The sequence below is a fragment of the Falco peregrinus genome, chromosome 1 (assembly GCF_023634155.1).
Source record: "Falco peregrinus isolate bFalPer1 chromosome 1, bFalPer1.pri, whole genome shotgun sequence".
NCBI classification, from domain to species: domain Eukaryota; kingdom Metazoa; phylum Chordata; class Aves; order Falconiformes; family Falconidae; genus Falco; species Falco peregrinus.
In genome coordinates this window covers 25,475,793-25,503,048 of record NC_073721.1, presented here as the reverse complement: position 1 = coordinate 25,503,048, position 27,256 = coordinate 25,475,793, and the positions used below count along the sequence as shown (strand labels likewise).

The 27,256-nt window shown below is 41.2% G+C and overlaps 2 protein-coding genes across 15 annotated transcripts in view; both read left to right on the top strand.

Annotated features, from left to right (window-relative positions):
- PANK1 (pantothenate kinase 1) overlaps nt 1–15,208 on the top strand; it is a 47,960-nt gene extending 32,752 nt beyond the window's left edge. For 5 of the 6 annotated variants that reach the window (XM_027788859.2, XM_055805026.1, XM_027788858.2 and 2 more), the window contains 5 exons: nt 4,910–5,163; nt 7,405–7,581; nt 7,979–8,102; nt 12,929–13,054; nt 13,702–15,208. In XM_027788859.2, coding sequence (XP_027644660.1) covers nt 4,910–5,163; nt 7,405–7,581; nt 7,979–8,102; nt 12,929–13,054; nt 13,702–13,761 — 741 coding nt within the window. In that variant the 3' untranslated portion in view covers nt 13,762–15,208. Of the gene's footprint in view, nt 1–4,909; nt 5,164–7,404; nt 7,582–7,978; nt 8,103–9,882; nt 10,432–12,928; nt 13,055–13,701 lie in introns of those variants that run through there. The other variant, XM_055805084.1, reaches the window with a different exon arrangement.
- A 6,709-nt stretch (nt 15,209–21,917) lies between these two features.
- Nucleotides 21,918–27,256, top strand: part of SLC16A12 (solute carrier family 16 member 12) — a 38,906-nt gene continuing 33,567 nt past the window's right edge. For 4 of the 9 annotated variants that reach the window (XM_055804516.1, XM_055804398.1, XM_027788855.2 and 1 more), the window contains exons 1-4: nt 22,315–22,728; nt 23,976–24,114; nt 25,233–25,396; nt 25,694–26,139. The gene's annotated coding sequence lies outside the window, so the exon portion shown is untranslated. Of the gene's footprint in view, nt 22,729–23,975; nt 24,115–25,232; nt 25,397–25,693; nt 26,140–27,256 lie in introns of all 9 variants that reach the window. The other 5 variants (XM_055804773.1, XM_055804701.1, XM_055804645.1 and 2 more) reach the window with 3 other exon arrangements.

The window sequence follows — 27,256 nt, the reverse complement described above, 5'->3', positions numbered from 1 at the left end:
TATTCATTAAACTAGACTGCAGAAATAATTTTACCAACCATATGGTTATACTTAATGCTCATTGAAGAGCATCAGTAAATAATTCACTAAAAGGACTGTGTCCAGCTTAGGGGGTGTGTTTCTTGTTCTTGTTTTTTGTTCTTTGTATTTTACCCCCTTTCCAAATTACTGGTCTTTACGGCTGGCTGACTTTATTTTCAGGCATGGATGAATCTGTTGCCGAACTTCACTGATAATCCTCCCTCCTTTCCTCAACTACATACTGTCACCTCCCATTCTGGAAATTCTCAAGTAATGTCACTTCTGTAAAAGTAAGGAGTACATAGACTGACTTGCTTGTGCATCTGTAACATAAAACTCTCTGTATTCTGTGACTCCTCCATGATAGCCCATGCACATTACTTGCACAAAAGTATGCTGTTAATGTAATGAGGAATAAATTCCTTGGTTGTTGCTTAGTTTTTTTAAAGCAACTCAAGGTAAAGGATACATAGGGGATGAGGAAAGAAAGGATTATTCAGATCTTTTTATGAAACCTGCTCTATTGTAAAATTCCTGTCGGTTGCAGTGGCTCAAAGGTGGGATCTTTGTATCCCTTTCCTGAACAGACACTTAAAGAACCTGTCTTGGTAGAAATTTTACTGCTGTCTTCAGTAGTGGCAGGGTCTGGGCCGAAACTCAGTCACTTAATACAGAACACTTGGGACAGGGAAGGAAGGCAATGTGTTACCAACACAAACTTAAACTCGGGCTTTGACCTTCCCCATAACCTGTAAGGAAAATGCTTTAAGAGTAAGCTTGGCTGTTGGAGAGTAATTTCCTTGTGCCAGTTATTAGATTCTAAGGCTTGACTTTGTGGTATGAACTGAATGCTTGTGGATGACTTTTAGATTGTATTTATCTTAAAACAAATAACTCGCTGTCCTGTATTGTGGGATGAGTAAGCTGTGTAGCCCTAGGTTAACATAAGACACCCAAAAATCGCATTGCGCCTCACTTGCTTGAGGAGGCTGGACACTGCTGCTCAGGCTGTAGGTGCTGGCCTGTAGTGCATAGACTGGGCTAGAGCTGAAAGTGGCATCCAGAGAATGCGTGAAGTAGCCATGATACCTTCTCTTACCACTACTGCAAGAAGCTAGGAAGCTCTTCGGAGGGAACGTGGAGAAGCGTTGTGCATCTCTTCCCTGCCAAGAGAGGGGAAAGATCCTTACAGCTAGCTGGGCAAAAGGGCAGATCCTCTGCAGAGGATCCCAGACTAGTTCTTTTTTTAAAGGCTGGTGCAGAGTCTGTCTTCTCTTTTGCCTCAGCAGATGTTGGGGTTACCCTTAATTTGCATAGACTTTGCCTTGTTTGAATGGGTAGCATCTGTATGTAGCAACAAAAGACCTTTTGTAGATCCTTGAAATCAGCCGGGTTTCAGGAGTTTGCCAGGTGAGAACTGTCATGGGGAAATGTTCACAACTTCCTTGCTGTGTTGCACTCACTTGTAAGCATGGTTCAAGTCCCGAGTCCCTCCTTTTGATGGTACTTAAGAGTTCCTTGAGGTTCAGAGTGGTTTGTTCCCTTCTCTCCCCTGGTATTTAAAAAACAGTTCAAAATAAAGAGGTATTTCTACTGTCTGGCTATAATGCAGAAAAATTGGTCTTTGTACAAAAAAATGTACATATGGTTTCCCTGTAACCTTCATAAATTTTTCCCTCCAGGGTCCTGTATACTACTTCGTTCTGCAGTTCTTCTCTCATAGCACACCTTTCTGACATAAAATTTTCTAGGGAGGCAGCATGCTGCATATAGTTACAAGAGTGCAGAGCGGAGGAAGTTGACCGTTACTCTTTCTGCCCTCACTTTGGGGCTTGTAAAGTGCTGGAAAATAATCTGCATATGCATTTTGTAAAAAGTTGTAGGAAAAAGGTCCAATTAAAATGTGCTTCTGCATACAGCTCCCATTTCTGTTTTGCATTTTTGCACATAAACTTTGATTCCCGCGAGAAGAAGCGGTTCAACCAGCTGAAAGATGAGGACAGGTAAGTCTGTTGTAGGTCAGGTGATGACACGAGATAAAAAAAGTTTGCCTACTTGTGCATTAGTTAGGATGTTTACGGGCACATGTATTTTGTGATGCAGTTTTGCTGCTTGAGTCATTGTAAGCAAAGAAACAAATAGGGAAAAGGCAGTTCTGTATGCCAGGAAAGGGATTGGGAATTGTGACCTGGCTCTATCACAGCTTCTTGTACAAGACTGGATTACTACATTTCTTGCAACTGAGCCCTAATTTGTGTTCAGAAACAAGAACAGTGGTGGCTCACTGGGCTCTTTGGAGCCTCAGAGGTCTGGTGGTTGCAGAGCTTACAGTTCTCTGAATGAAGGGGGATTGACATGGAATACTGATGCCAGTCTTACACCTTCCAAAAATCAAAACCAGACTGCAGCAACAGCGCAGGAGAATAGTTTTTCAGTCTGCTATGAATATCATAGATGAAAGAAAGCAGTAATAGGGCTTTTCTGCTTATAGGGTATCAGCTGTTAAATATAGCACAGAGCTATAAAAACCAGAACAAAATCTAGTGTGTCTTTTATATGTGGAGGGCTGGACCTAATAAGTGCTTATTATGCTTAGTGCTTGAAAAAGAACCTTTGATTTACTTCTTTTGTTCTATCCTTACAAAACTGGTGAGCTGCCTGGAGACGAGAAACAAGGGTTTTGTCTGGGTGTTTGCACTGATGCCAGCAGTGTTTTACCCTTAGATTTGTATTGCTTGCTTGTGTCTTGCAAAGTCTCTCACTCATGCTTACCTATTAATAAAAGTTTAACGTGGATGAGACAAAAGCAGCTTGTGGCTGGCTATTTGGCTTATGGGAGGACAGAAGTTTTGACAGTAGGGGCCATGAATCTGCTGATGACTTGTCTTTGTATAGCAGGCTTCTGGTTTGTAGCGTGGTTGTGCGTGCTGTATCTGTGTTACATCGTGTTTGGTCATGCTGCATCTAGCTTATACAATAAGATGAGCAAACTGAGACTGTACAGCCAAAATCTAGAGAAAGATCATGGTTAGTATAGAACCCTTCCTTATTCTGACTAGCTATGTGCAATGTTAGTTGAGTTTTAACAAAATAAATAAATCCTTTGATGGGTGATGACTTGGTGGGCTTCATACAATGTCCACTGTGAGAAAGTGTGCGTGAAGCATTTGTTTTGTTAATGCCTTGTATTGTGTATCTCTTGATTAGAGCTTTTCCCTTCAGTCTAATAGCAAGAAATTGCTGAAATCCAAGATATTTGCAAAGTAGCCTTAACGTTTTTGTGATATTTCTTTAAAAACTTTTCTCCTGATTTGTGTTTGTTTTATTTGCTGGCCAAATGGTTTAAGTCTTTTGTGCTGCATTTCTGTAACTGTAATTTGTGTAGCCATGTGGTAACCAAGAAGAAAAATAGGAAGGGATTGCAAAAGTTAAAGGAAGAAATACTGAAACAAGAAGAGATGATCTCCACCTGTCTCTGTTGTCCTATGAATAACTATCTATACTGAGGTCTTGGGTTTGGTGTTATTTAGTCTTGTTTATTTTCTATGGTTCCAGGATTTGAGGACTAGCTAGTATAACAAAAGGGCAAATCCAAAGAGTAGAATGGCTTTCAGTTAAGACGAGTTAGAGCTATGTATAAGTAGAGAAAAAAAATTAAGGGGAGAGATTTAAATAGCTCAAAAGAATGTAACCTATTGGCCGTGCCTGTTCCACAGAAATACCTTTCCTCTTTATAGTGACTTAATATAGCCTCCAGAATTAAAAATAGGAGGTAGTTAGCCTTGTAAATCTTCTCCATGAGCTGTTGTAAAAACATCCTGCAATACGCAAATGTTTGAGAACTAGCTCTGTACTGTGTAACTGCCTTGTGTTCCTAATACCCTGTTGCTTTTTCTGCTGGACAGTAAGACCTACTTTGCAGGTATGAGAGTGCAGATGACCTCAGGGTTTGGATAGGCCATTTTACTATTGTATTTTTTTTTTCCTCCCTCTCCCTAACACAGGTTAGCTCAATGTTATCTGGAAAGGAGACTTTCTACAGATTGTCACTGTATCCTATTTCAAGAGATGTGATTTCTAATTCTAGTAAACAGAATGCTGTGGCAAGTAGACATGTCTGTTTAAGTACAGCCATGGGTGAGCTGTGAGGTCTCAGAGGGAATGTCCTTCTTAAGCTCTTTTTAAGGGGGTTTTTCTATTGTTTTTCACCAAACATTGGGAATACCCTGTTTTTCATAAGGCATTTTAAAGTGCTCATCATAATTTAAATAAATAGCACTCTTGGGTTACTGGTGACGTATACTAAAAAAAATGTAAATCTTTTGAGCATAATTGATCACGTACTTAATGCGTATTAACATAAACACGTGCACTTTGTAAGGCTTGTAACTATCTTGTCTTTAACTGAAGTTTCTTCATCATAATGCTTCTATTGAAAGTTTAATTAAACTGCTGGGAAATGTAGTTGGATGATGAGTTAAAGCACTTTGCAACCCGAGGAATGCTGCTGTGCAGGCATGTGTCAGATACTGTCCAAAAGCTGCAGAACACAGCTCGTCTTGGGATGGGGATGAGGGGAAGGAAATCTATTGCTTCAAAATAGGGGTGAGGGTGGGAAATGTTTCCTGCTTGCAGAGCAGGGAATATCTCCGAGGCAGAGGAACGAAACGATATTACTGGTCAGCCCGTCATTGTTTTGGGAGGTACCCATTGTGAGGCAGATAGCTAACTTCTTATTTCAGACTTCATGCTTAGACAGATCTTTGTACTGTTTAAGTAGCATAATGTGTTACTATTAAACTGATCAAAGTGCTTCAGTGGAGCCTTTTGTCCTTCCCAGTGTTGTATTATACTAGGAAATGTTTGTTAATTTCTTGTTCTTTTCCAGATTGCTGATCTACAACTCCATAAACTGGATGAATTGGACTGTTTGATCCAGGGCCTCCTTTATGTTGATTCTGTTGGTTTCAATGGCCAGCCGGAGTGCTATTATTTTGAAAATCCTACAGATCCTGAACAGTGCCAGAAAAAGCCTTACTGCCTTGATAATCCATATCCTATGCTGCTGGTTAACATAGGCTCAGGGGTCAGCATCCTAGCTGTGTATTCTAAGGACAACTATAAGAGAGTCACAGGATCCAGGTAAATTTAATTCTGTGTTATTTAAATTCTTTTTTTCTTTACTCCTTAATAATTGAACAGATAGAACCAGACAGTGTGACTATTAGGTGGAGCCCCAAATTGTTCTTGTCTTCCCGTTGCTTTTAAAAGCCCACTAGTAGCAAGGCTGGAAATATCCTAGGATTCATTCAGAGAGGGGTTCTACAGCAGGGAAATCATTGATCTTTTCAACTTCAGAGCTGCCTTGGTCTATTCTTGGTGTTCATAGCTACTCCTGTGTCTTGCTGTAAATTACCACAATAAAGCTGTCCCAGTAAATTAATCTTCTATGCCCTGCTTTTTTTTCCCAGAACAGCCAGAACAGTGAAATAAAAATGTTTGGACTAAACAAAAACCTCTTGCTTAGTAGTTAGGATATATCTAGGATATAGGAAAACTCCAGTATTACTATTGAATTTTGGCAGAGGAATCTCACTAGATCTTGTTTCCTTGCTGTTTGCACTAGTCTTTGGACCATACTGGTGAGAAATGCCAGCATGTAAAATCTGATTGTATTCTTAAATTGTCCTCAGCATAATTTCAGCCCAGGTCAGCTAGTGCTCTCTGAAATTATTTGTAGGGTACAGCAGAGTTGAAACAGTCTCTGGCCTATGTTCAGTAAGAGATTTAGATGTGACTGTTCTGTTTAGAAATTCAGAAGTTCAGTAGTGTGGATGCAGAATTTTGTTCTCAAGGCCAAAAAAAATAGTGTGAGGCATGTTTAACTTTATAGAAGTGGCAACAGTGCTTACAGGAAACCATTTCAGTTACAAATGTGTCCATCCAGACTAGTAGTAAAAATACCAATAAATATATCGCATTTTTTTCGCTTACATGCAAACTAAATTGATATATTTCATTTTTAGTGATCTTGTAATCTTTAAAACAGAAACCTAAAAAAATCCCTTTCCAAAACAACAATCAAAGAAGCTTTTTGCATTTGCTATAGTTGTTTGGAAAGCTGTATTCTGTTCTTTAGTGCGTTACATATGAATAAAATTTCTCCTGTATACTGGACATGACTGCATATGTGTCTTCTGTTGCCTTATCTAGGGCATATCTTTGCCACAGTGGTAGCCATGAGCTATTTTTCTGTATACAATACAGATGAACAAACTTGAATGGAAGCAGTATTGGTTTTCTTGCGTTTCTGGTTGTTTTTCAAGCATAGCACTTTTGATACCTGTAGATGCGCTTCTGATCGTTTCCACTGCGAAAGGAAAAACATGACTGCAGTGTGTTGCTGACTTGTTACAGGTGATGAAATCAATACTGTCTTGTGGCTGGTGTGCAGAGCTTCCTACTGTTCAGATACTGAATATATTACTGTGCTACTAGACGTGTTCCGAAAAACTTCCCTAATAATCCAAGAGCGCTGACTTAAATGGTGTTCCTATCTGACTTCCTGTACTGCTTCATGGAGTGCAAGTGTGGTCTCTCACTAATCTTCTTGTTTACAATGGCTCCAGTCGGTGTGACTCTGATCAGTGCAAATAAGCTAACTTTCTCAAGGGTTAAGAAAGAATGAGGAAGGACGTAGAGGTTAGTAAGTTGAAGTTCGTGTCTGTTAAGGCTGAAGAGTCCGAAGTAGAATCTTAATGAAATGAGTTAGCAAGCTGTTACACAGTCAGATACTCCCTGCTGAATCAATATAGTCGGTAAATACCGTAGCTGAGCCTATGCAAGATGCTATAGTGACTGCTCCTTGCTCAAGAGTACTTTGGAGGGCTGAGACATTCAGGGCTGATGCTACTCTTGCTTTGAACAGGAACCAACCAGACTGCTTCCTGCCACTGGCTAGGGGAACAAGATATGTCTTGGCTGCCTGCCCCTGCGTAGATATTTAGCTTTGATCTCTGTTTATTCTTTCATTGCTGACTTAAGTGATCTGCTGGCTAATTATTCTTGCACAAGGAAAACTTGCTAGCGTGCTACAAATAGCAAACAGCCATCTGCGGTGTTGTTGGATTGGACCTTATTCTTGGCTAACCCTTTATTTAGCATCATTTGTCCTATTTAAATATTAAGGACTTAAGAGTAGTTCAGTTAGAATCGTGCTGGATGACATTTGTGTTAAATACAAATTAGAGTGTCTGTCTTCTCTGAGGGAGGAGCTGCAAGATACAGTTGGTAGCTATGTAGACAGTGTTGCATTTAAGAGTCTGAAGAGCTGTGCTAAAAGCTGGTTCAAGCTGCTGGTCTGAAAAAACTGTGCTTTTCCAGTCTTGGAGGAGGAACATTCCTGGGCCTGTGCTGCCTGCTGACTGGCTGCGAGACGTTTGAAGAAGCGCTAGAAATGGCCGCGAAAGGGGACAGCACCAATGTGGATAAGCTGGTGAAAGATATTTATGGAGGAGACTATGAGCGGTTTGGCCTTGAGGGGTCTGCCGTAGCCTCAAGGTACGTTTTAATTGACCTGGTTTTAAGCAGTTCCATGGGAAACTTCCTGTGCATGCTGAACTGAGTGCATAAGCCCTGGACTATGCACTGTGTCCATGTGAAATGTCACTCAGAATTCATCATGTGGTTCGTCTAGATCTCTCACCTACTTCTTGCTTTTTTTTTTTAGGCAGGTGTAAGCAATTCTTGATGTAGTTTGCTTCTACTTAAATTACTGTTATTTTAGAAGCGTCTTCACTCATTTTTCTGCCTTTCCAATGAAATCCCTTTTCATTTCAAATCTGCCTCAAATCAATGGATATCAAATCCAAGCAAAGCTCTTTAAATGATAACATTTCTAAGGGTTTTTAACGCTCCTGAGTAACTCTTATTAAAAGGAATAATCTTCCTCACACAGCTTTGGTCATATGATGAGTAAAGAAAAGAGAGATTCCATCAGTAAAGAGGACTTGGCCAGAGCTACTTTGGTCACCATCACCAACAACATAGGTTCTATTGCTCGCATGTGTGCATTGAATGAGGTAAGATAGCGTATTTACTATGAGCTTAAAACCTTGAGAAACAACATAGATATTAGAATACAACAATGCATATTGCTGGTATAGTAGCTGTGTAACTGGCCTTACTAAATATGCATATATTTAATATGGTGTTCTGAAACTTGTGATTTGTTATGTGTGTGCTTTGATGCAATGTGTAAGGTATTTTGAGCTTCAAAGGTAGGGAAGAGGGGTGAAAAGTTGGCTGTAAAGATCTCCTTGATCCATTGATACAGCTTGAGAGAAACCGAACAGCTCCAGGTAATACATTGATATTAACACCTTTGTAATCAAAATTAATACTCCCAATTACCTTGTAGTTATTAACACAACTTAGTATACCATGACAGATTTTTTTTTTCTTTAAATAGTATTTTTCTTGGCTTGTTTTGATAGCATGATGTGTTCAGTGGTTTGATAGATATAAGATCCATTGTATCAGGTCAGACGGAAGAAAAACAGAGCTCATTATCCTGCCTCAAACTCCTATTATGTCCTTGTTATATTCTTTAGGCATGATAATTATGAACGGATTGTTCCATCCATACACTTTTCCAGCTTCCAGCAGTTAAAAAACCCAAACAAACAACAACAAAAAAACCCAAACAAAAAAACCAAAACACAAACCAAAACCCCAAACATGAGGCACTTGTTTTGAGCTGCAAATTGCAAATTTTATATTATGTGGTAACTAATCCCTTTTATCTGCTCTTGGTGAATTTATTTAATATTCTTTTTAATGCATAGATGTTTTTAGCTTCACAGCATTCTGTGGTTAGAAGAAAGTGCTGCTTTTTTTTTTTTTCAATAACACACCCACACAGCTCAGAAAACCCCAACAAAACAAAGCTAAGAAATTCACCAAACTGCTATCTGGATATATAGGATATATCCAGGATGTAAAGGATACTTTATCCAGGATATATCCAGGATATAAAGGAAACTTTATTGGATCCTATTAGCTTTTGCTTTATGAGAAATAACAAATATAATTCATCACTAGTGCTTGTGGTGCGTTTCATTTTTGGGTTTTTTTTTTTTTAGTAAATCTTTATATCTCCCTGTTGTTCTTTCAAAGACAGAAAGTGCTAATACTTGGTTTCCTCTCCTGTGGAAGACGCTGTGTGCGTCTTTTCTGCTGTTTCATTTTGTCTTTTTAATCTTTTTGTGGTTCTGATTTTGAGATTGATCAGATCTTCATGAAGTATTCAGACAGTGGTTGCACAATGAATTTATGTGATGGCATATTGATACATTTAATGTTCTGAGTTCCTTTACTAACAGTTCTTAATATTTTATTTTTGTGAGCATGGAGCTCATATTTTTAAGAAACCAGCCCCTCCACAGTCTTTCTTGAGTGATAGTGGCTAATTTGGAGCCTGTCATTGTCTGAATACTGAAGTCTCTCTGTGTCTTCCCCCTTCTGTTTGTTGTGTCATTGCACTTTTTTAACTTAAACCATCTGCCATTTTATTACTCGGTCACTGAGTGTCTCTTCAGCATTGCTATACTGCTCATTTTTTATTCTGACTCTCCTGAATAACTTTGTATGCCAATAGGTATAATGTTTGTTGCTGAAGTTCCTCTCTAGACCATTTTTTTAAATATGTTGAACAGCACAAATCTTAGTCCATGTCCCTATCAAATGCCACTGATAACCTGCCTTCATCATGAAAAGCGGCTACAGACATTCGGGGAGTGGGGGGGGGGACTTTGACTCTTTGTCAGGATGGTTCTCTTTCAATCTTCTCTTTGCTTTCAGCTTCTTTACAGTGTTGCCTTGTGGCATGGAGTTCAAGCAGCATTGTACAGGGCTATCAAAGCATGGAGAGTTGCAGCAGGGGACCACGTGCAATGCATTCAGAGGAGGAAATAGGCTACTAATGAAACTAATGCTTCTGAGTCATTGTGGAGGAGTTCCTAACATCTTTGTTTTGTGGGCAGGTTTACTTAAAAACTGGACTTGATCCATAGAATTTTGTGAAGGAATCTGGATTGATGTGTGAAGTATTCTGGATTTCACAGACAATGTCAAAGTAGAATTTCTCCAACACTCGAACTAAATTACGTAGCTTTAGAAAGTGAAAACTACATTTAGTAGCTTTACATGCTATTAAAAAAAACTCCAAACATGATACATCATTGGAAGTAAGCGAATCTCCAGATAGCTTGCTCTTGCTGGGGAGGGTAATGCTATCATTCTGCTAAATAAGCTGGACACCTAAATTGCTTTTGGGAGATGCAGCTCTGACTCTCACCAAGGTTGATGAATGGAATGCCTAAATAAGAGCATTAAAAATGTTGAATATGATATATTCTTTTGTGGAGTTTGTGTGCATTAGATTAGAGTTACAGTGAAGCTCCCTTCTAGGTTCTTTGACAAAATCAATTTATACCCTGAAGCGTGAGATTTGGTAAGTTGTTGGGTGGTTTTGGGTTTTTTTCCCAGTGATTGGAGCTTTTATATTGTGTTGCAAATGACTTGCATATGTGCAGGAAAAAATGCGGCTGGGTAATAAATGAAATATTCTGTCTGCAGAACTTCAAAGCAAAGTTTGCTTGCACAAAGTTGGCAGTGGGGCAGAAAAATTCCATAGTCTGGAACCATTTGGCTACACATCATTTGAAACAGTCTGTCCGAGGCACAGCAGAACTGCATCAAGAAACCAATCTCCCTGGCTTATACTTTTCTTACTGGCAGAACATGCAAGTTGCATCTGAACGAGGCTTCTTGCAAAAATGGGTGCAGAGGTTATTTTATTGCATCTTTGGTATAGATTCCTCTCTTCAATTATATTGGCAAATAGGTGTATATACTATATTGTATCTATACTACAAATTTCTACTGCAGGGTAGTTGAACAATTTAGCAAGACCTCACAGAGTGAAAGAGTGCATGTCTTTTTCAGGATGTTGTAATTTGGTTAGTTTAAGTAGGCATTTTGTCACTATCCCTTAACCAGTTTAAGACTTCTTAAGACTTCTGTCTTGAATGTTTCAGTAATGAACAATTTAAAAGTAAATTGGCCAGACTGACTTAAGAGATAAAAGTAGCATTTCTTCATTTTTTCCCAACTCCTGGAAAACTCTAAAGCTGTTTTTAGTTCAGTTCAAAGACCCAGGAAACTTTACATCTTTAACATATTTTTTAACCTTCTTAAGGAATGTTGGGGGAAAAAAAATATGTGAAATTTGCATGTTGATATACACTCTGCTATGCTAATAGATATGACCAGTATTTTTAGATTTAATTTTTTTTGGTAATTTTTATACTCTTAAGTACTGCTTTCTTCAATTTCTGGTAACAGTAGCTTTCTGTGTGTATTCAGCAAAAAATACGATTTCATGAAAATTAAGTTCAAATGTAGATTCTAATCAATTTGATGGTGTTGCATTACAGGAAATTAATTAGATACATGTTTGTCCCTCTATTCAGAAATTACTTCAGAGACAAAACTGCCTTGCCAGAGGATGCAAAGTGTTCTTGGCTGTGTTTAATATCAGCCTTTTGCAATTCGAGAAGTTCTTATTTTCAGCCATATAAGTTCCTAAGAACAAGTATGAATGCATGCTGATACAGCTGTAGAGTCTAAGATAGATGGCTATAATCATTTAAATAAAGCTTGTGTTGTGTTTGGTGTGAGGACAAGCAGACATGTAACTCAGTCATCAGAGACTGGGTAAATTAATTACTGCATCTGGGTATCAGCACTCTCCAATACTGAGCATTCAAGTGAGGATGTTCTCTGTGGTATGTCACCTGCGCAGTACTGGACACAACAGGACTGTGGTCTGTAGCAAGGTGATTGCTGCAGAACCAAGTGTTGGGCTTTACAGAGCTGTAAGAGTGTGGAGAGGTCACACTTGGTAATTCTAGCCTCTATGCAGATTTTCGGTGGTTTTCAACAGAGGACTCTAGAAGATACAATTCTAGGGCTCCTTCAGGACTCCTGTAAAAGCTTAGGTCTCAAAGATCTGTTCTCCTGCTGAATCTTCTAGACCAATTCTAGTGTATGGTGAACATCATATGGTACACCAGTCCAAAACGGAAGAGCATTTTTATGCATAGCAGGCAAAACGGGGCTAGATAAGGTGGATATGGCCATTGTTTCTAGTACTAGAACTGTTGCTTACATGCACTGATGTACGTAAAGATAGCGTATTGCTTTCTCACAGATAGTGTAGTGCTGATTATTCAGAAATCTTAAGCTTCTGTATTTCAAGTGAGCTTTGAAACAAAGGAATGCAATACATCAAGTATGATGTTGGCCACGTTTCACTTGCTTTTTGAAAATGGAGCCACAGTCCAGATAATAGATAGTGAAAGATGCTTCTGCCCATCTCTACTGTAATCCTCCTCAGATACAGTTCAGAGCTTCTCCATCTGGATTTAATAATCATAGTGATCTCTGGAAAGTTGCTTCATTTAACAAGCAGAGGAGAAAGTTGTCTTCAGTGCAGCCATGTCATATATGATTAAAAGAAAAACAGAAAGAAAAGAAAAACACCAAAAAACAACACTTATAATCATGTTCATGTTAGGAAGGGCCTAGGCTTTTAAACAAATACTCACCAACTGTGATAACAGCCTCTCTCTTCCTTTGGAATAAAACTTCTGGTTTTTTTCCTTGCAACACCTCTACTTAGCAGTCAGTAACCCTGGGGGCGGGGGGTTGACTTTCCAGCCTGGAGAGTTTGTGTAACCCAAAATTCCCGTTTAACTTTATAGTGAAGGCAGAAGTGCATGTTGAATGAGACAAATAATGCAACTGAAGATAATTTTTGCTGGTCTGCTTTTCAATTTTACAGAATATCGACAAGGTAGTATTTGTTGGCAACTTTCTCAGAATTAACATGATTTCTATGAAGGTGCTAGCATATGCTATGGATTACTGGTCCAAAGGACAGCTGAAAGCTCTGTTTTTGGAACATGAGGTAAGGAAATACATATTGAACTTACTTTTATTTGTAAGTACAAAAATCTTGTGATTCTTGACGTCGTGAAGTTAAAACAGAGAATTTCTTGAAGTGACCGCACAGACTTAAGTTCTACATAAATATAATTACAAATTCATTTGAAAATACCCCTTCTTAACTCCTTGGCTTGATGACTAATCTTGTAGAATTTGTTGCTGAACGTTGCATATTTCTTATTTTTGCTTTGTGACCCCAGTACCAACAATGTTCATTTGTGTGGTCTGATGTAAAAATCTCAACTAGAATTAATTTTTGTAAACAAAATTATTTTGTAAATAATTTTGAGGTGACTGTCAGATGAATATGTTTGTAATGGAAACTGCCCTGCCTCAGTACAGCATCATTATAGTGGTTCTGTCATTTCTTGTGTTTTGACAGTTTTGGAGAACTGTGTAAGATTTCTCCCGGTATAAGGCCCTTTCTTGGACCTAAACAAGGCAATATTAAATCATAATTCAGATACAGCAAATACCTGGCACAGCAGGTTTGATGTTACAAGAAAGGTCTTTTAATTGCCTTAACAGAACTGAAGACTTTACATGCTCGTGCTTATGTCTTACTGTAGAATTTGATTTGGTTTTGTTTTGCTTTTGCCTCATTTAAAGGGTTATTTTGGAGCTGTTGGGGCTCTTCTAGAGTTGCTTAAAATGACAGATGATCAGTGATGAAGCTATCTGAAGAGATTCCTACTGCAGATGCTGCTGGATAAGAGTGAAAGCCACTACAAGGATGGAAATGAAGCCATTATGGTAGTTCTACCTGCTGGATTTGTAAATAATTTAAAATCCTTTTAGCTGATCTTTAACTCCTGGGTTTTGAGCTTGTACTTCAGAATTCATACTGGGATTAATGAGATTTTTTTTTGTTCTGTACACTGTATTTTTTAGGGGAAAAATGTGCAAAGCGGCCAAACATACAGATTTTATGGATTTATTTTAAAAAGTGGATACTGTTTAATGTAGGACCTGCGATATGAGGCATCTGCTTTTCTTCTGGGGTTTACTGATTAGCGTAATTTTAACTTTATTTAGTAATCACTCTAGGAGATTTTTTATCTTATTTTCATGACGTTTCATGATTTGTTCTTGGTTTCAAATGAAACTACAAAGCTGATGCATTTTACTGTGAAAACTAGTCATTGATTGTTTTGCCTTTCCTTTTTTCCTCATTAGATGAGACACTTTCTTATTTAACATCCCCCTGCCCTGTGTGTGTGCCCCCCCAAAAGAAAAAAAAAAATTTACAAGCTTTTCATGACTACATGAGTTTCTTGGCAAGACTGCAAAAAGACTTGATGGGCGCAGGGGGTTTAAGATTGTAGTTTTTCAGTAGTCATGACTTGGAACACAAAACAGACTGCTAGCTGGTTTTGCAGGACTAATTCTCCTTTATATTAAAAAATTTTAAAAATATACAAACTACAATTTAAATTATTGGCTTGACACTAAAATGAAATGCTGTCTTTTGAAAATCTGATTTATATGGTATATGCTTGGCATTAAATGACAAAGGGAGGACTTTGTTTTCATTTATTTGAAGACTTTTTCTGTAGTCTGTAATTTTTAACTTGTTCTTAATCAAAAGCAACTGATAACTGCATTATTCAAAGCCCAGTTTCTAAATTTAGAAAAACACTGACTAATGTATTTTCTGGTTTTAAGCTAATGTTAACTTTTCTTCCAGGACACTAAGATTTTAATGTTTATTCCAATAAGGTATTTTCTGCCTTTTTTTGATTTGTGGACCTCTAGATGGGTTTTTTTCCCAGTTGAATTGAGACCCCTTTGAAATCTATGTACTTAGGTTACTGAGTAGCGTGTATAAACTTGCTTTTCTTAAACACCAGGAGGGCATACAAATCAGAGGCTGAAAACCAGTACATAAATGTTTTTGTCTTGCAAAACTGTATGTGATATCACATAATGTAAAGGGCTTATCACAGGGACCGTATAAAATTCAGACATTTATTATCCAGTATATTTTTGGAAGGGGGTTTATTTCACTTTATAATATCCATTAATTTCCTTATCTCCCAAATGTTAAAACAAATTAATATTAACTGAAGTGTTAACTTGTCTGATGGAAATAAAGACCACTACTGTTTTGACGGTTTTAATGTTATCTGTGGAATTAATTTCTTGAAATCAGTGATGTGAAATACATAACACTGTTTTGTGACACATATAACTAGCTAGTTCCATATAATTCTTTGGTTCTTGACATTTTTTTTTAATCTTCATTGCATTGCTGTGGTCTTTAAAGCTTTTTGGCAGCTGGAAGTTGACATTTTCATAGACTATAAACTACAACAGTTAGCATGTTGTAGTTGATATTTGTATGAAATACTAGGCTTGAGGTAAGTGGGGGTAGTTCTGCTCAGTGCCTTTGGTTTTTCATGAACAAAATGAAACTTTCATTAAGGTTATTTGCTAAGTTTTGCCCGCAACTAAAGATTGGGTTGTATGCTGGCTTTTTTAGGGAAGACTAAGAGGTAACTGCACCTCTTAGGATAAACGGTAGAGGGAAGTGTAACATCGACAGTGTAACTGCGCTTTGCTGAAGCAGCGGAGCTCGGGGCAGTTTGTGGGGTTGGTTTGTTTCAGAGAAAAGATTCCATCTTTTTCTCCCTGGTCAGTTTTTGAAGGGAATTTGATATGGGAATATCTGTCACTTAGATATTGCTGCGTTCTTATCATTTATAGTAATATAATGGTAAGTAAACAAATAGGAAATAGCACTTCTTTTAAGATTAAAATCCTCTAGTCCTAAAAAAAAAAAAAAAAAAAAAAAAAATTGAAACCCTAGGAAATCATACAGGAAAGTATGTATGGACTACGCAAGATGCACGAATTGAAGCTGTGTGGTTGAAGAAGGAAAGCACAATTCTGGTAGCCCTGGCCTTAGCTGTAAGATTCCAGGTCCTGTCAGGTTAAGTTGATCACAGCAGTGGTAAGAGAAGCACAAAATAAAATGTTAACTTCAAAGTACTAATTTGAAATTTAAAATGCGTAATAGGTAAGATGCTGTAGTTAAAAGGCTAGAAAAAATACTCTGAAGCGTATACTACAGATATGAATACACTTGGTTGGGAAAAGTATTAGCAAATTAATAGGATGGAGAGTTAGAAGTCACTAAAGAAGAGAAATTAGAGGAAAATGGCACTGTAAGTCAAATTCTTCCTTTCCTGAAGGAGAAAAGCCTACTGCAGAAGTATTTCTCTGTTGCCTTGAAATCTGCAGTTGACTTTTTTTCTCCTTCCCCACCAGAAGCATCATATGAATCTGCTAGTACTGTAATTTGTTTGTTTACCTCTAGACTTTGCCTGCCTTTGCTAGTCCCAACCTTTGTTTTCTTCCTGTGTATCTCCTCCATAATTAAGGTAATGGACAAATGATAGTGAGTTTGATTTCTAGCACTGTTCCAGTATTTTTGCCATAGGGGCGCTCTTTGGCACTGTTCTAAGCATCACTGTTATGAATTTTTCTGATTTTATATGGGTTTTATATGCAATTGCTGTCATCCTGATGGGAGGGCTCTTTGCCCTGCTTCACCATCCAGAGCTACCTAAGGAGTCTGAAAACAGTCTTAACTCAACTGCATAGATGAATTTCTACTATAACTGGTACAAACTGGAAATTTGAGCAAGCAAAGCTCTATTGCAGCACTATTGATGAGTTGTATTGAGAACCTAGAATTACCCGGATACTTGGATCTTTTTGTTTTGGGAATGGTGAGGATGAAGGAGCAGGCTTCCCTGAGGAAGATCCATGAGTTTGCAGATTTAATATGTATTCAAAACACTTGTTTCAGTATAAATTTATGAGAGCTCTTAACAAGCTAGGCTATGTTAATCTAGTTTCTCATTCTGAAACATGTTCAGGTAATTATGTAAGCCGGAGCAGAATGAGTGGGATTCCTTCCTCTCAGTTGTGATGGCTTGTGCTGTGATCTGCTTCTTTTGGACTCAAGTATTTGTTCTTGTGAAACACATGCTGTTCTCCTCATTGTCTCCCCCCATGCCAAGAAACCCCAATTTTTAAAGGCTTTGACAAAAAGTCTGATTACATCCCATAGGAAGAAGGGTCTGTGTTTTAAAGTAAAGGTTTTGGACTGAATTGTCAGGGGGGGAAATTGCTAATGTTGACTGAAGAGCGAGACAACAAAGAGTATTTGCTTGATCAGATTTGGTAGAGAAGACTAGCACATGGGCAGTACAAAAATCTGACTTCCAGGGCAAGTGGGGTGTTTGCAGTGCATTCCACCCTCAGCAGAGCTGTCCTGGTGTTTCACTGTTATCAGCACTTACGTTCCTGTTAGACTGTCACAAGATACTTGCAAGTGATTTTTGGCAGGACACAACAGAATTTGAGATGGGAAAACCGTATGGGGTTGAACTAGTGACAAAATAAACATACATGATTGTTTCCAGTCAGATGAGCTCTTCTACTGGGATCTGTTTTTAAAGTAAAAGGTGTCTGAATTTGGGATTAAATGAAATACAGGCAATGAAAAAGACCACAGTCTGTTTTGTCTATCATACCTTTTAGTACCTGGGAGGTAGAGGACGTCTGATCTCTAGGATATCCTGGAAAATTAGTGCTTGTTTAAACCTAAAAAATTAATCCAGTTTCTGTTCCTCTAAGTATTATTGGTGCTGCCTGAAACTTAGCTAGTTGCATGATTATTAGTGTGCTTGAAGAAAAAAAGACGTGTAGGGACTGTGCAATAAGTGTTCTTCAAGCCTTCCCCTGAAAAAATCCCAACAAAAAGAAGCAGAATAAAAATTGTGCTGCTAGTTGTAAAGGTTAGGAGAACCTGTCAACTGCCTTGGGATCTGAGGTTCACCTCAAGCAAGAGGAGGTGCTGGTGCTTGGAGGGATGGAGGAGAAGTGAGTAACAAAAGCTGAAGCTCACAAGAGGGGAAGCTACCAAGCCGGGGAGAGGGACATGGCAGCAGCATCTCCAGAGCTTTCTGGGCATGACACGAACAAGGTGGGAAGGGCCCTGCGGGGTAGGCAGCAAACTAGGTCTTTGTTAGTGCAGCCCATGGGAAGTGGGTGGCAGAGGTGGGGGGTCAGGTTGTCTGACAGAATGGCAGGTGTGGTCCTGGTGCAGAGGGGAGGAAGGGTGCAGCTGGGTATCAGTGAGCTAAAGCAGTTCATGGTTACTATTTGGTTGAAGCACCCTGGTGTAAATCACCCAGCGGCTTGTGCTGAAGCATTAGGTCTCTGGATGTAGATATGCCCTCCAGTGCAGGCAGTTGCTTGTCTCTGTACGTGAGACACACAATCGGGGATGTACTGGCCTCTGAATTATTATTTTTTTTTTTTAATCAAACCCATTTCTATGCTATCATCAGAAACGGCTTTTTTTTTCTGCAGGCCTTTTTTTGCAGTTGCGTGCAGCTGTGCAAAGCAGCTATTTGCAGCAAGGGGTCAGCAGCCTCCTGCGGCTTCCCCCGAGGTAAATCGCGAGCTGCTTACAAATGGCAGAGTGGTGCAGCCAGGGGAGAGCCCAGAGCACTGTGCTTGGGTCCTGCCCGGTTTGTTTCTGGACACTGTGGATGCAACTGAAGCACCAAGTTAAAGATACGATGTAAGGCAATGAAGGAGGGCAAACAGCCTGGAATGGCATCATGTAGTACTGAAACAGCAATGTGTCGCTCTCTGTTCTGAAGTCATTTTGCTTATTTTGTGATGATCAGGGCACTTCCAGCTTCACAAGTGTCTCTTCAGTTTGACAGCTTCGCTGTTTTTCAGCTTTTTGGGTGGATGACCCATCCGTCTCTCTGCAAACTTAAAAGTTTCAGCAAATCTGAATATTGTGTCTAATACACAGCAGAAATCACCCTCTAACAAATGCTGTGATATACCAAAGCAGCCTTGGCAATGCCTGTAGAGACTTGAGTTTACCCCCATTACCGAGATCCCCATTTATGCCCGTCTGTGAGGGCGTGGCCTCAGCTAATGATGTTACCACTTTCTCACATAATATGTTGGAATTATTTTTTTTTTTCCAAGCGACATACTTCTCTGGTTTAAATTCTTTTGTTAAAGGAACTTTCCCTTGTGAGGGAATACGTATTCTCAGCTGCATCAAAAGCACCAAGGAACAGGGCTTAGAGCAAGACAGACCCTCGTCAAGAACAGACACTGGTTTGATAACGCAGAAGACTGTTGTAGCAGGAACACCAGATCGTGCGGCCACTGGTATGATGTAACTTGGGGGTTTTAGTTGTTGTTTGGGGTTTTGTTTTGCATTCATGTTAGCCAGTTGCACAAAAGTAAAACAGCTGGTCTTGGCTCGTAGGAGTTACCAATGCAAGTGCTAGGCTGGGTGGAAGTGGCATATGTATGTGCCAGTAAGGATGAGGAAATTAATGCTTCAAGCCCATAGGAAAAATTTGCTGATCAAAATGTTCCCTCCTACAAGCTTTTGTAACAGTTGCATCAGTTGGAAGACTGCAATCAAAGTATTGTTGTGTAAGTCAGTAAATCATTACCGACTGGCAGATATAATACCGTGTTGAGATAGTAGAATTTTTACCTGCTCTGTTGAATCTGCCCCCTCTTTCCTCCCGCTGGCATTACCCATCAATACCCTGACTGCCAGCATACCCTTAGCCTGGTGTGCAACGGAGGCAGCACAGTAAATGTGGTCTGTGAACATCTGTTTTGTGAAATGCAGTAGTATAATGTGGGCAAGCAACTGAAGCTACGAGAAGCTTCTCCTCCAAGAAGGTTGTATAGGCTGCACCTGGAAATAGAAATAATCATTATTGAGTTTGGTTTGAGTGTGAGAACTCTGTCATGTAATTGAAAATTATTTTCACTCTTTTAGTGTTTTTTAAAATTATCTGTAAAATAATGTATACTAATGCAAAAAAACTAAACGAACAAATGACTTTTCTATTTTCAAAGCTGGCTGGCTAAATGAATCACAGAATGCTGAATGTACTTGAAAGAAATTTTAGTTCCTTTTAGCAAAATTGTTTTGTTTTTTGAGCAACTTCACCCCTAGTGTTATTTGAATAAGTAAACAAATACATGCTGTTCTATGTCCTAAGCATGGAGCATGCTGTTACCCAGCTAGCATTCAGCATATTGCACTTGGCTACAAAAGGCTGTGCTCGCAAAATCCAGAAATATTTACAAGATAAGCCAAAACCACTCCCAAATTTCCCAGTGTTTTAGTCATTTCTTTTTTGGCTTAGAAAGCAAGTTATCTCTTCTCTCCAGATATAGGAGGTTTGAAGTTTTCTCTCCAGCAGATTTGCCTGTGCATCGTTGGTTTGCCTCTTTGTAGGGGAAGAGCAGTCAGTGCAAGGGAAACTAAAGCTGCTTCTGACAATGGCTGCAGACTGACTCGTAATCTGTCTCACACCACAGCTGCTCTTTTACAGGTAGGGCAGAAAATACTCATAACTTTCATAAGTCATCTCTCCCCTCCACTCATTGCTCTCATCACAAGAGAAATTGCTTTAAAAAAAAACAAACCACAAACTAAGCAGAAAAGGTATCAACCCCTGCAGATTAATTCACCTTTTCTTCATGGGAAGAACCGTCAAGGTTAGCTTAGCTTTTTTGTCAGGAAGACATCTTTTTTCAGTATCTGATCTTGTTCTGCACTATTAGGAGCCTGATTTTTAACCCGTGATACATGTCTCCCTGTTCTGGCTCTCTTACCTGAAAGGGTTAAGAAAACTTCTTTATCAGATTTCCATGAGCATCTGCTTCACAGAATTATGGGAATTTTTTTAAAGTTTCGTTTTTACACATTACTAAAAAGTCCTCAGATACCAACCCTGGGATTACAAGTGCCTTTATCAGCGCAGGAACACAAGCGGTGTTACTAAGACTACTCAGTGGAGCCTATTGACTGCTGATATGAAGACACTAGAAGTCTGTCTTTCCTATGTATGGAGATTGTTAGGCTCGGTGAATAAAATCTCCTTATTCACAGGAGTAAGAGAAGAAACGGCTTTTCCTTTTCTAACCTATTTCCCTTTGCAGACCTGTTGGAGGAAAGATCGTTTGGAGTCAGTTTCCTTTCAGTCCTTGAACTTTCCACTTCCCCTGCTATGCTAGGAAGGTGGTGGTGTATGACGGGCAACAGTGATGGCAACTTCTGGACACACACACAAAAAAAAAAGAAAAGCTGAGTACACGAACATCGGAGAACTGCTTTTAAAAACAAACTACCAAAGCACCTTAATTAGTAAAGTATTACTCAAGCCTGAATCGGAAATCTATCAATGAAGAAACCAATTTCTGTCACCAGTTAGAAAGTCAGCAGCATTAGTCTTACAGCAGTTAAATGGTAGATAATACCATTCCACTTCTCTACCGTTTTAAACTTCATGTCTTGAGCAGGTAAGGTGAGACTTCAAGCCTTCACACATGTATTTGTCACCCAAGAGCAGTAAAGGATGCCTCTACCCAGGTCCACCTTGAAAGCACCCTTGGGTGCATGCACATGCAAAGGTGGCAGCCCTCATGCTCTGCAGGTCCATGGCAGAGTCCCCACACCTCATACAGCTTCTGTGTGGTTTTACAGCAGGAAAACCCAGTGAGAAGGTGGGTAAGTTGCTTTGTGCTGACCTGCTATAGCCCTTGAAGGGGTGGTGCCTCAAACCTTCTCCTACCAAACACGATCAGCAGCACAAAGAAGGGTCATGCAGTGATGCTGTTTATCTCTGTGATGCATCACCAGCCCCATTTCAGCCACTGCCCCTCCTGAGGCTGGCGTGGTACCCATGTAGGTGAGCACAGCCTCAAGCCAGCTTGCACCCGCACTCCTCTGCCCGCCTCAGGGCACCCCACCACTCCTGCGGGAAGCCTGTCTCACAAACGTGCTTCTCATTTCAAGGGGCTTCTGGATTTTTAAACTATAAAGACAGCTGAAAACCCCTGAGATGCTTTGCTTAGCCACTGCTGTGTGGCCAGAGCAGAACTGAACCCTGGCAGTGTCACAATGCCGGCAGTTTGTCTGGCTTTGCAGCCATGTGTCCGATACTGAAATGCAAGGCTGTGGAGAATCAATGTTTTAATATTTACCAGAATATCTTGCTACACAGAGCAGATAGTTTCTGCTATACTTTTAGCTAGCTCTGGTTTAGGTCTCTGTCCACACACGCTTAACTCAGAGAGGGGGAAAAAGCAAACAAATGGAGGGGGGGGAAGCCCTTGCCATGCACAGAATTAAAAATAATAATAAAAAATATCTGTAAGGTTTTGTGTTGCATAAGTGCCCCTAGAACTAATCTGGTACATCTCCAAGTAAAACAGAAATCTTTGATGCTTGCAACTTTCTCTCTGGTGGAATGACAATAGTTTCTGTGTGTGTTAACTCTCTGAATGTTTGCTGTAGATATTATCAATGGGCATATTTTCTTTAAAGGAGTATATTAAAGTTTAAAGCAAAGAAACTCTTCCCCTAGCTTGTGAACACAACAAATACAAAAATTAGGTAGTAAAATCTGAATTGAAAACAGTCCTAGCTGTTAAGCTGTATGTTTTGCAGGTGAGCTGGAGCAAAAACATGTCCGGAGGCATGGCATAGCCTGGGTTGGGTGAGGAGCTCTCCTTGAAAGCCCCAGCAGTCAGCAAATGCCAGCTGGAGTTTTGTCCAAGGTACAGCCAATTCTTGCCAAGTGACTGGTTTTCTGTTTTGTGGAGGTGTGGGGAGTCAGTCAGTAGTGGCTCGCTATCTTCTTTTACTTGGTATTGTGTGCTGGTTTGGGGAATAGGATGAAGATTTAAGGCTGTGAACCCCAGTTCAGCCTTGGTTTAGCTTGTGTTTTTCCCCAGGAGCTGGTGTAGGCAGGGCTGTTGGTGTTAGCAGCTTACCCTGCTCATCACCATCTCTGCAGAATAGCACAGCAAGCCACACTTGTCATCCAGCAGGAAAAACAAAAACATAACGCCGTGAAAAGTTGTAGAGCCATGGAAATGGTTGGCTCCTCTCAGAGCAGAGTGACATTACAGCCTGTATTTGGTGTCAGATTCCTGTATGGATTAAAATAGCCCAAGCCTCAGGTCCACAATCAAGTGGATATGGAAGAGAGGCTGGAGTGGCTGTGCGAAGGCTTGCTTCCCAGTACAACTAATTCAGATTTATTATTCCCATGCTGTGAAAAATTCAAACATCTAATGAAGTTTTTCTTCTGATGTGAAATGAAATTTAGACATTTTGAAATTTCCCTTTTTCCACAAAAAAAAAAAAAAAAATATATATATAGCCTGCTAGCAGGAAGCCTAGCAGGCTGCCAAAAAAAACTCAGTAGATAAGGTTTGTTTTAAAGCTCCTGCCTTTGTACAGCCAAGATTTTGTTAGAACCATGTTTCCATAGGACGTTTGTTTTAATGAATCTCTGTTTTCTAGTGAAAAAATGTTGCACTGGCCAGCTGGAGTGCTGATCTTTATAAAATATGTGCATCAAAATGTGTCCAAAAAGCTTACTATGTGTGCTTGGACAGAGGATTTCAATGAGAGGCCAGAAGGGGTACCCCAGATAAACAGCAGCAAGGCAGGAGGTTGAAATGTGGAAGCTTGTAATTACTAAAAGGATATAAATCATCCTTTTGTTCAACTAATGTTAATAGTAATCTGCCTATACTTATTTTATATCAAGAAAGAGAGGTTATTTCTGGCAAAGTTTCCTAAGATTCTGGAATAAGATACACTCGATTAGGTGAAATAAGTTGCAAGACATACCTGCATCTAGTTCTGGGTGCCATTAGAAACAAGGCTGGTTTTAAATGTATCTTTCAGCCTGATGTCATACAATGGTCTTATGTTCCCAGGAATTGCTAATTTCCATGCAAAAAGTGAGGAGGCTATGGATTAACAGTTACACACCCTCTTTTTTCTAACCTAGGTTCCATATATGACTTACACAGCCACATATTTTGAGGAATTCGTTGCAGTCTTTTCATCTTCTGTTGGAGCCCTGTATGTTGGTAAAAAACAGAGCTTGTCTTCACTCTCAGGAAGGAGCCTCCGCCCGCACACAAGTGGTAAGTACTTTATCTTTTTGCCTTGGAGCTGGCAAGATTTGGACTGTAGCTGCAGAGCAGGGACCGTGGGAACCATGGGGACTACAGTTTCTCCAGCCTGTGATGTAATTGCTTAATTTCCAGGGATGTCAGGGAGGGTATGTCTGCTTGGCTATCAAATGCTAGAGGTTGTAGATCCAAATGTTAGTGACGAGATCTGAAAATGTTACTCTGAGCGTGCTGTTACAGTATATCCCTGTGCTGTTGGCTGGCTGTAACAGGGAGGTGGGAGAAGAGGGCAGAGGAAGGAGGGTAGTGGGGTTTTCAGTTTGTTGCAGATATTTGTATATAAAGGTTCAATTTAAGAACATTTGTGCGTAGGAAGGCCATTCGTCAACTGTACCATGGTACCTAACCATCCTTCAAACTGTAAAAGCATCTATTTTACCTGTTAAATTCTATCGTGCTATACGTTCTGATTATTTTTTGTGGCTTGGAAAGTGTAATAGAGTGCAGATATTGTTCTTGTTTGCATAGGGGCCAAACCAAAACAACCCCCATCGCAGTTGCGTTGTCTCTGCCTGGTCAGGCGTTCCAGGCGAGGGAATGCACTCCTGTCATATCTTGGTTACAGCAGTTCTAGAGGAGCAACATGAATAGTCCTGCAACCCTGGAGAGATTAAGTTCATTACAGATGGGTTATATTTTGGTGGTGGTATGTTGTGTATAGGTTGTCAAACTGCTAGATGGAGTAGTGCAACGAATCACTTACCTGGTGTCAGCAGCTGAAACTTGCACAAGAAAAATCTGTTCTAGCAGTGGCGAGAGGAAACCTGTCATGAATGTGTGAAACATGAATGTACACCAAACCCTTGTATTTCTGTTACTGTTAGTGTTGCTCCAGAAAGCCAAATGAACTCATGTACATCACTTTGGTGACAGCTAGTTTGTGATACTTCAGTGCTTAAAATTAATTTATATAAGAATTAAATACCACAAAAGTATGTTATAGGTGATGTAGTGCCAATGGCCAGGTCAGCGGAGTATGAGTGGTGCTACTGCCTCTCTCTGTATTCCTGGTATGTACAACATCCAGTGTGGTTCCGTGGTGCTCTGACAATATCCTTTCCACACCACAGAGCAAGAAGCATTACCTGTTGTTGACCCAGATGTCAAAATGTCAGCAGCCGCCATAGATAACCACTGTTGTTCCCGTGGCTGATGGGGAGTTGTCACAGAGACGCTGCCAACCAGACTTGCGGAGGGCGTTTGCTGCGACGCTGAGATCCCAGTCTCTTGAGCGGTAGGTCAACGCACAGGCCATCTTGTTCAGGGCTGCTGATTATCTTACAGTGTTACACACTACAAATAAAGTCTTGCAATTTTGTTAGCAATTAGTTTGGCAAGGAAAATCTTTCAACATGAAGCACAGCTCAATCCAGGTAAGGTTAAAAATTTTTCCAAAATATTACAGAACTATAAAAAAAGAGGGTGGAAAAAAATCAGAAACTAAGAAAGTAAGAGCTTGTTTTTTTATTGTTCAAGAACAAGTTTTTGTTACCCATGCAGGTGGGGAAAACCTGACCCTTTTCCTTTACAGCTGCTGTGAGCTACAATGCTGCAGGAAGGGGAGCACTCGTGCCAGGGCAGCTGTGCGTGGGTAGTGTGGGCTGCCCAGTGCGCAGCTTCACCCCACGCCTGCAGGAGGGAGCAGCACGTGTAGACCAGTCTCTCTTGGCTGCCTCACACCACCGTCCTGTACAGAGGAGCTCTGCCACCTGGGACGGGGAGTCTTTTCCAATTAATAATCTACCCCAAAGCTGCCGTGCTTACCCAAGTTGTGTGTACTTCCTGACGCTGAAGGATTTTGAACTTGCCCTGGAAGAGCGGTGCAGCAGCCGCCTCCCTGCCCCCTCTCTGCCAGCCCTGCGCGTGCACCCCTGGGAGCTCTGCGCTCACTCTTCATAGGAGCGTGGAACGGCAGCAAGGGCCTGGGTGAAAGACGGGAACCAAGAAGCCCTTGTCCGGTGACAGTGTTTGGGAAGGGTAAGAAAAGATCCCATTTTATCTTTGTTCTCATGGAAAGTGTCACAGGATGTTTAATGTGCCTCCTGAGGAAAGACCTGCTGTTTTCCAGATCTCCTCTGAAAACCCGTGCAGTATTCCGCCGGCCACTTCAGTTTATCTTCTTTGGATAAACAAAAGGCTGCTGGAATTTGAAACTTGTTCCAGGAGTCTAGGGTCCAACGCCTGCTGAAATCCGTGAGAGTCCTTCCCCTGGTCTGGGGGAGGCAAATCGAGCCTGAGCACGCCGGGTGCAGCCGGCAGCAGCCGCGGGGCTCTGCCTGGCGGGGCGTCGGGCCGCGCGGGGGCTGGTGGCGCGGCCGCTCTGCAGCGTCGCCGGGCGCTGGGGCACTTTAAAAACCCCTCCCGAGATGCCCGAGAGCCCCGGCCCCGACATTCCGGTGCAGGCTTTGCCTTGATGAGCGGGGGAAAAGCATCTTAATGCGATGGAAGCGTGCCCGTGGCACTGCTGAGACGCCCCTTTCGCGCTGGCGAAGGCGCCGCGCCAGGAGGGGTCCCCGCACGCCGTGACAGAGCCGGGGCCGCGGCCCGGGGGGGCAGCGGGGGCAGGGACCCCGCGGCCAGGTGGGCGACCGAGCCCGGGGGGGGCGGGCGGGCAGGTTCCCGCTGTGGGGTCCGCAGCTCCTCACGGAGCCGAGACGCCGGCGAGCCGCTCCCCCGGCCCAGCCCGCGGGGGACCCGCGGCCCAAAGCGCCGCTGGGCGGGCGCTGCCCCACCCCCACCCCCGGGCCCGCCGGAGCCGCCCCCGCGGGGCGCAGCCTGCAGGTAGGGGCTGGGGGCTGCGCGGGGCGGGCGGCGGAGGGGCTGCAGCTGCCGGGCGTTCGCGCACTGCCTGCCCCGCGCTGCGGGAGCGTGGGGAAAAGAGAAAGGAAAATAAATGCAAACCCCACCATGCGGTTAAGAAACCGTGTATGTGCGTGCCTGTTGCTGAGCTGTCGGTTAGCCGTAACGGCAGTTACGAGGGCAAACGCCGTTTCAGGTTCCCAGACGGTGCGGGGAAAGCTCCGGTGCCTCGGTTTCCGTGGCGCCCGCCGAAGAGCGGCACCTGTGCGCCGGTGGCCGCGGGCGGTGGCGGAGC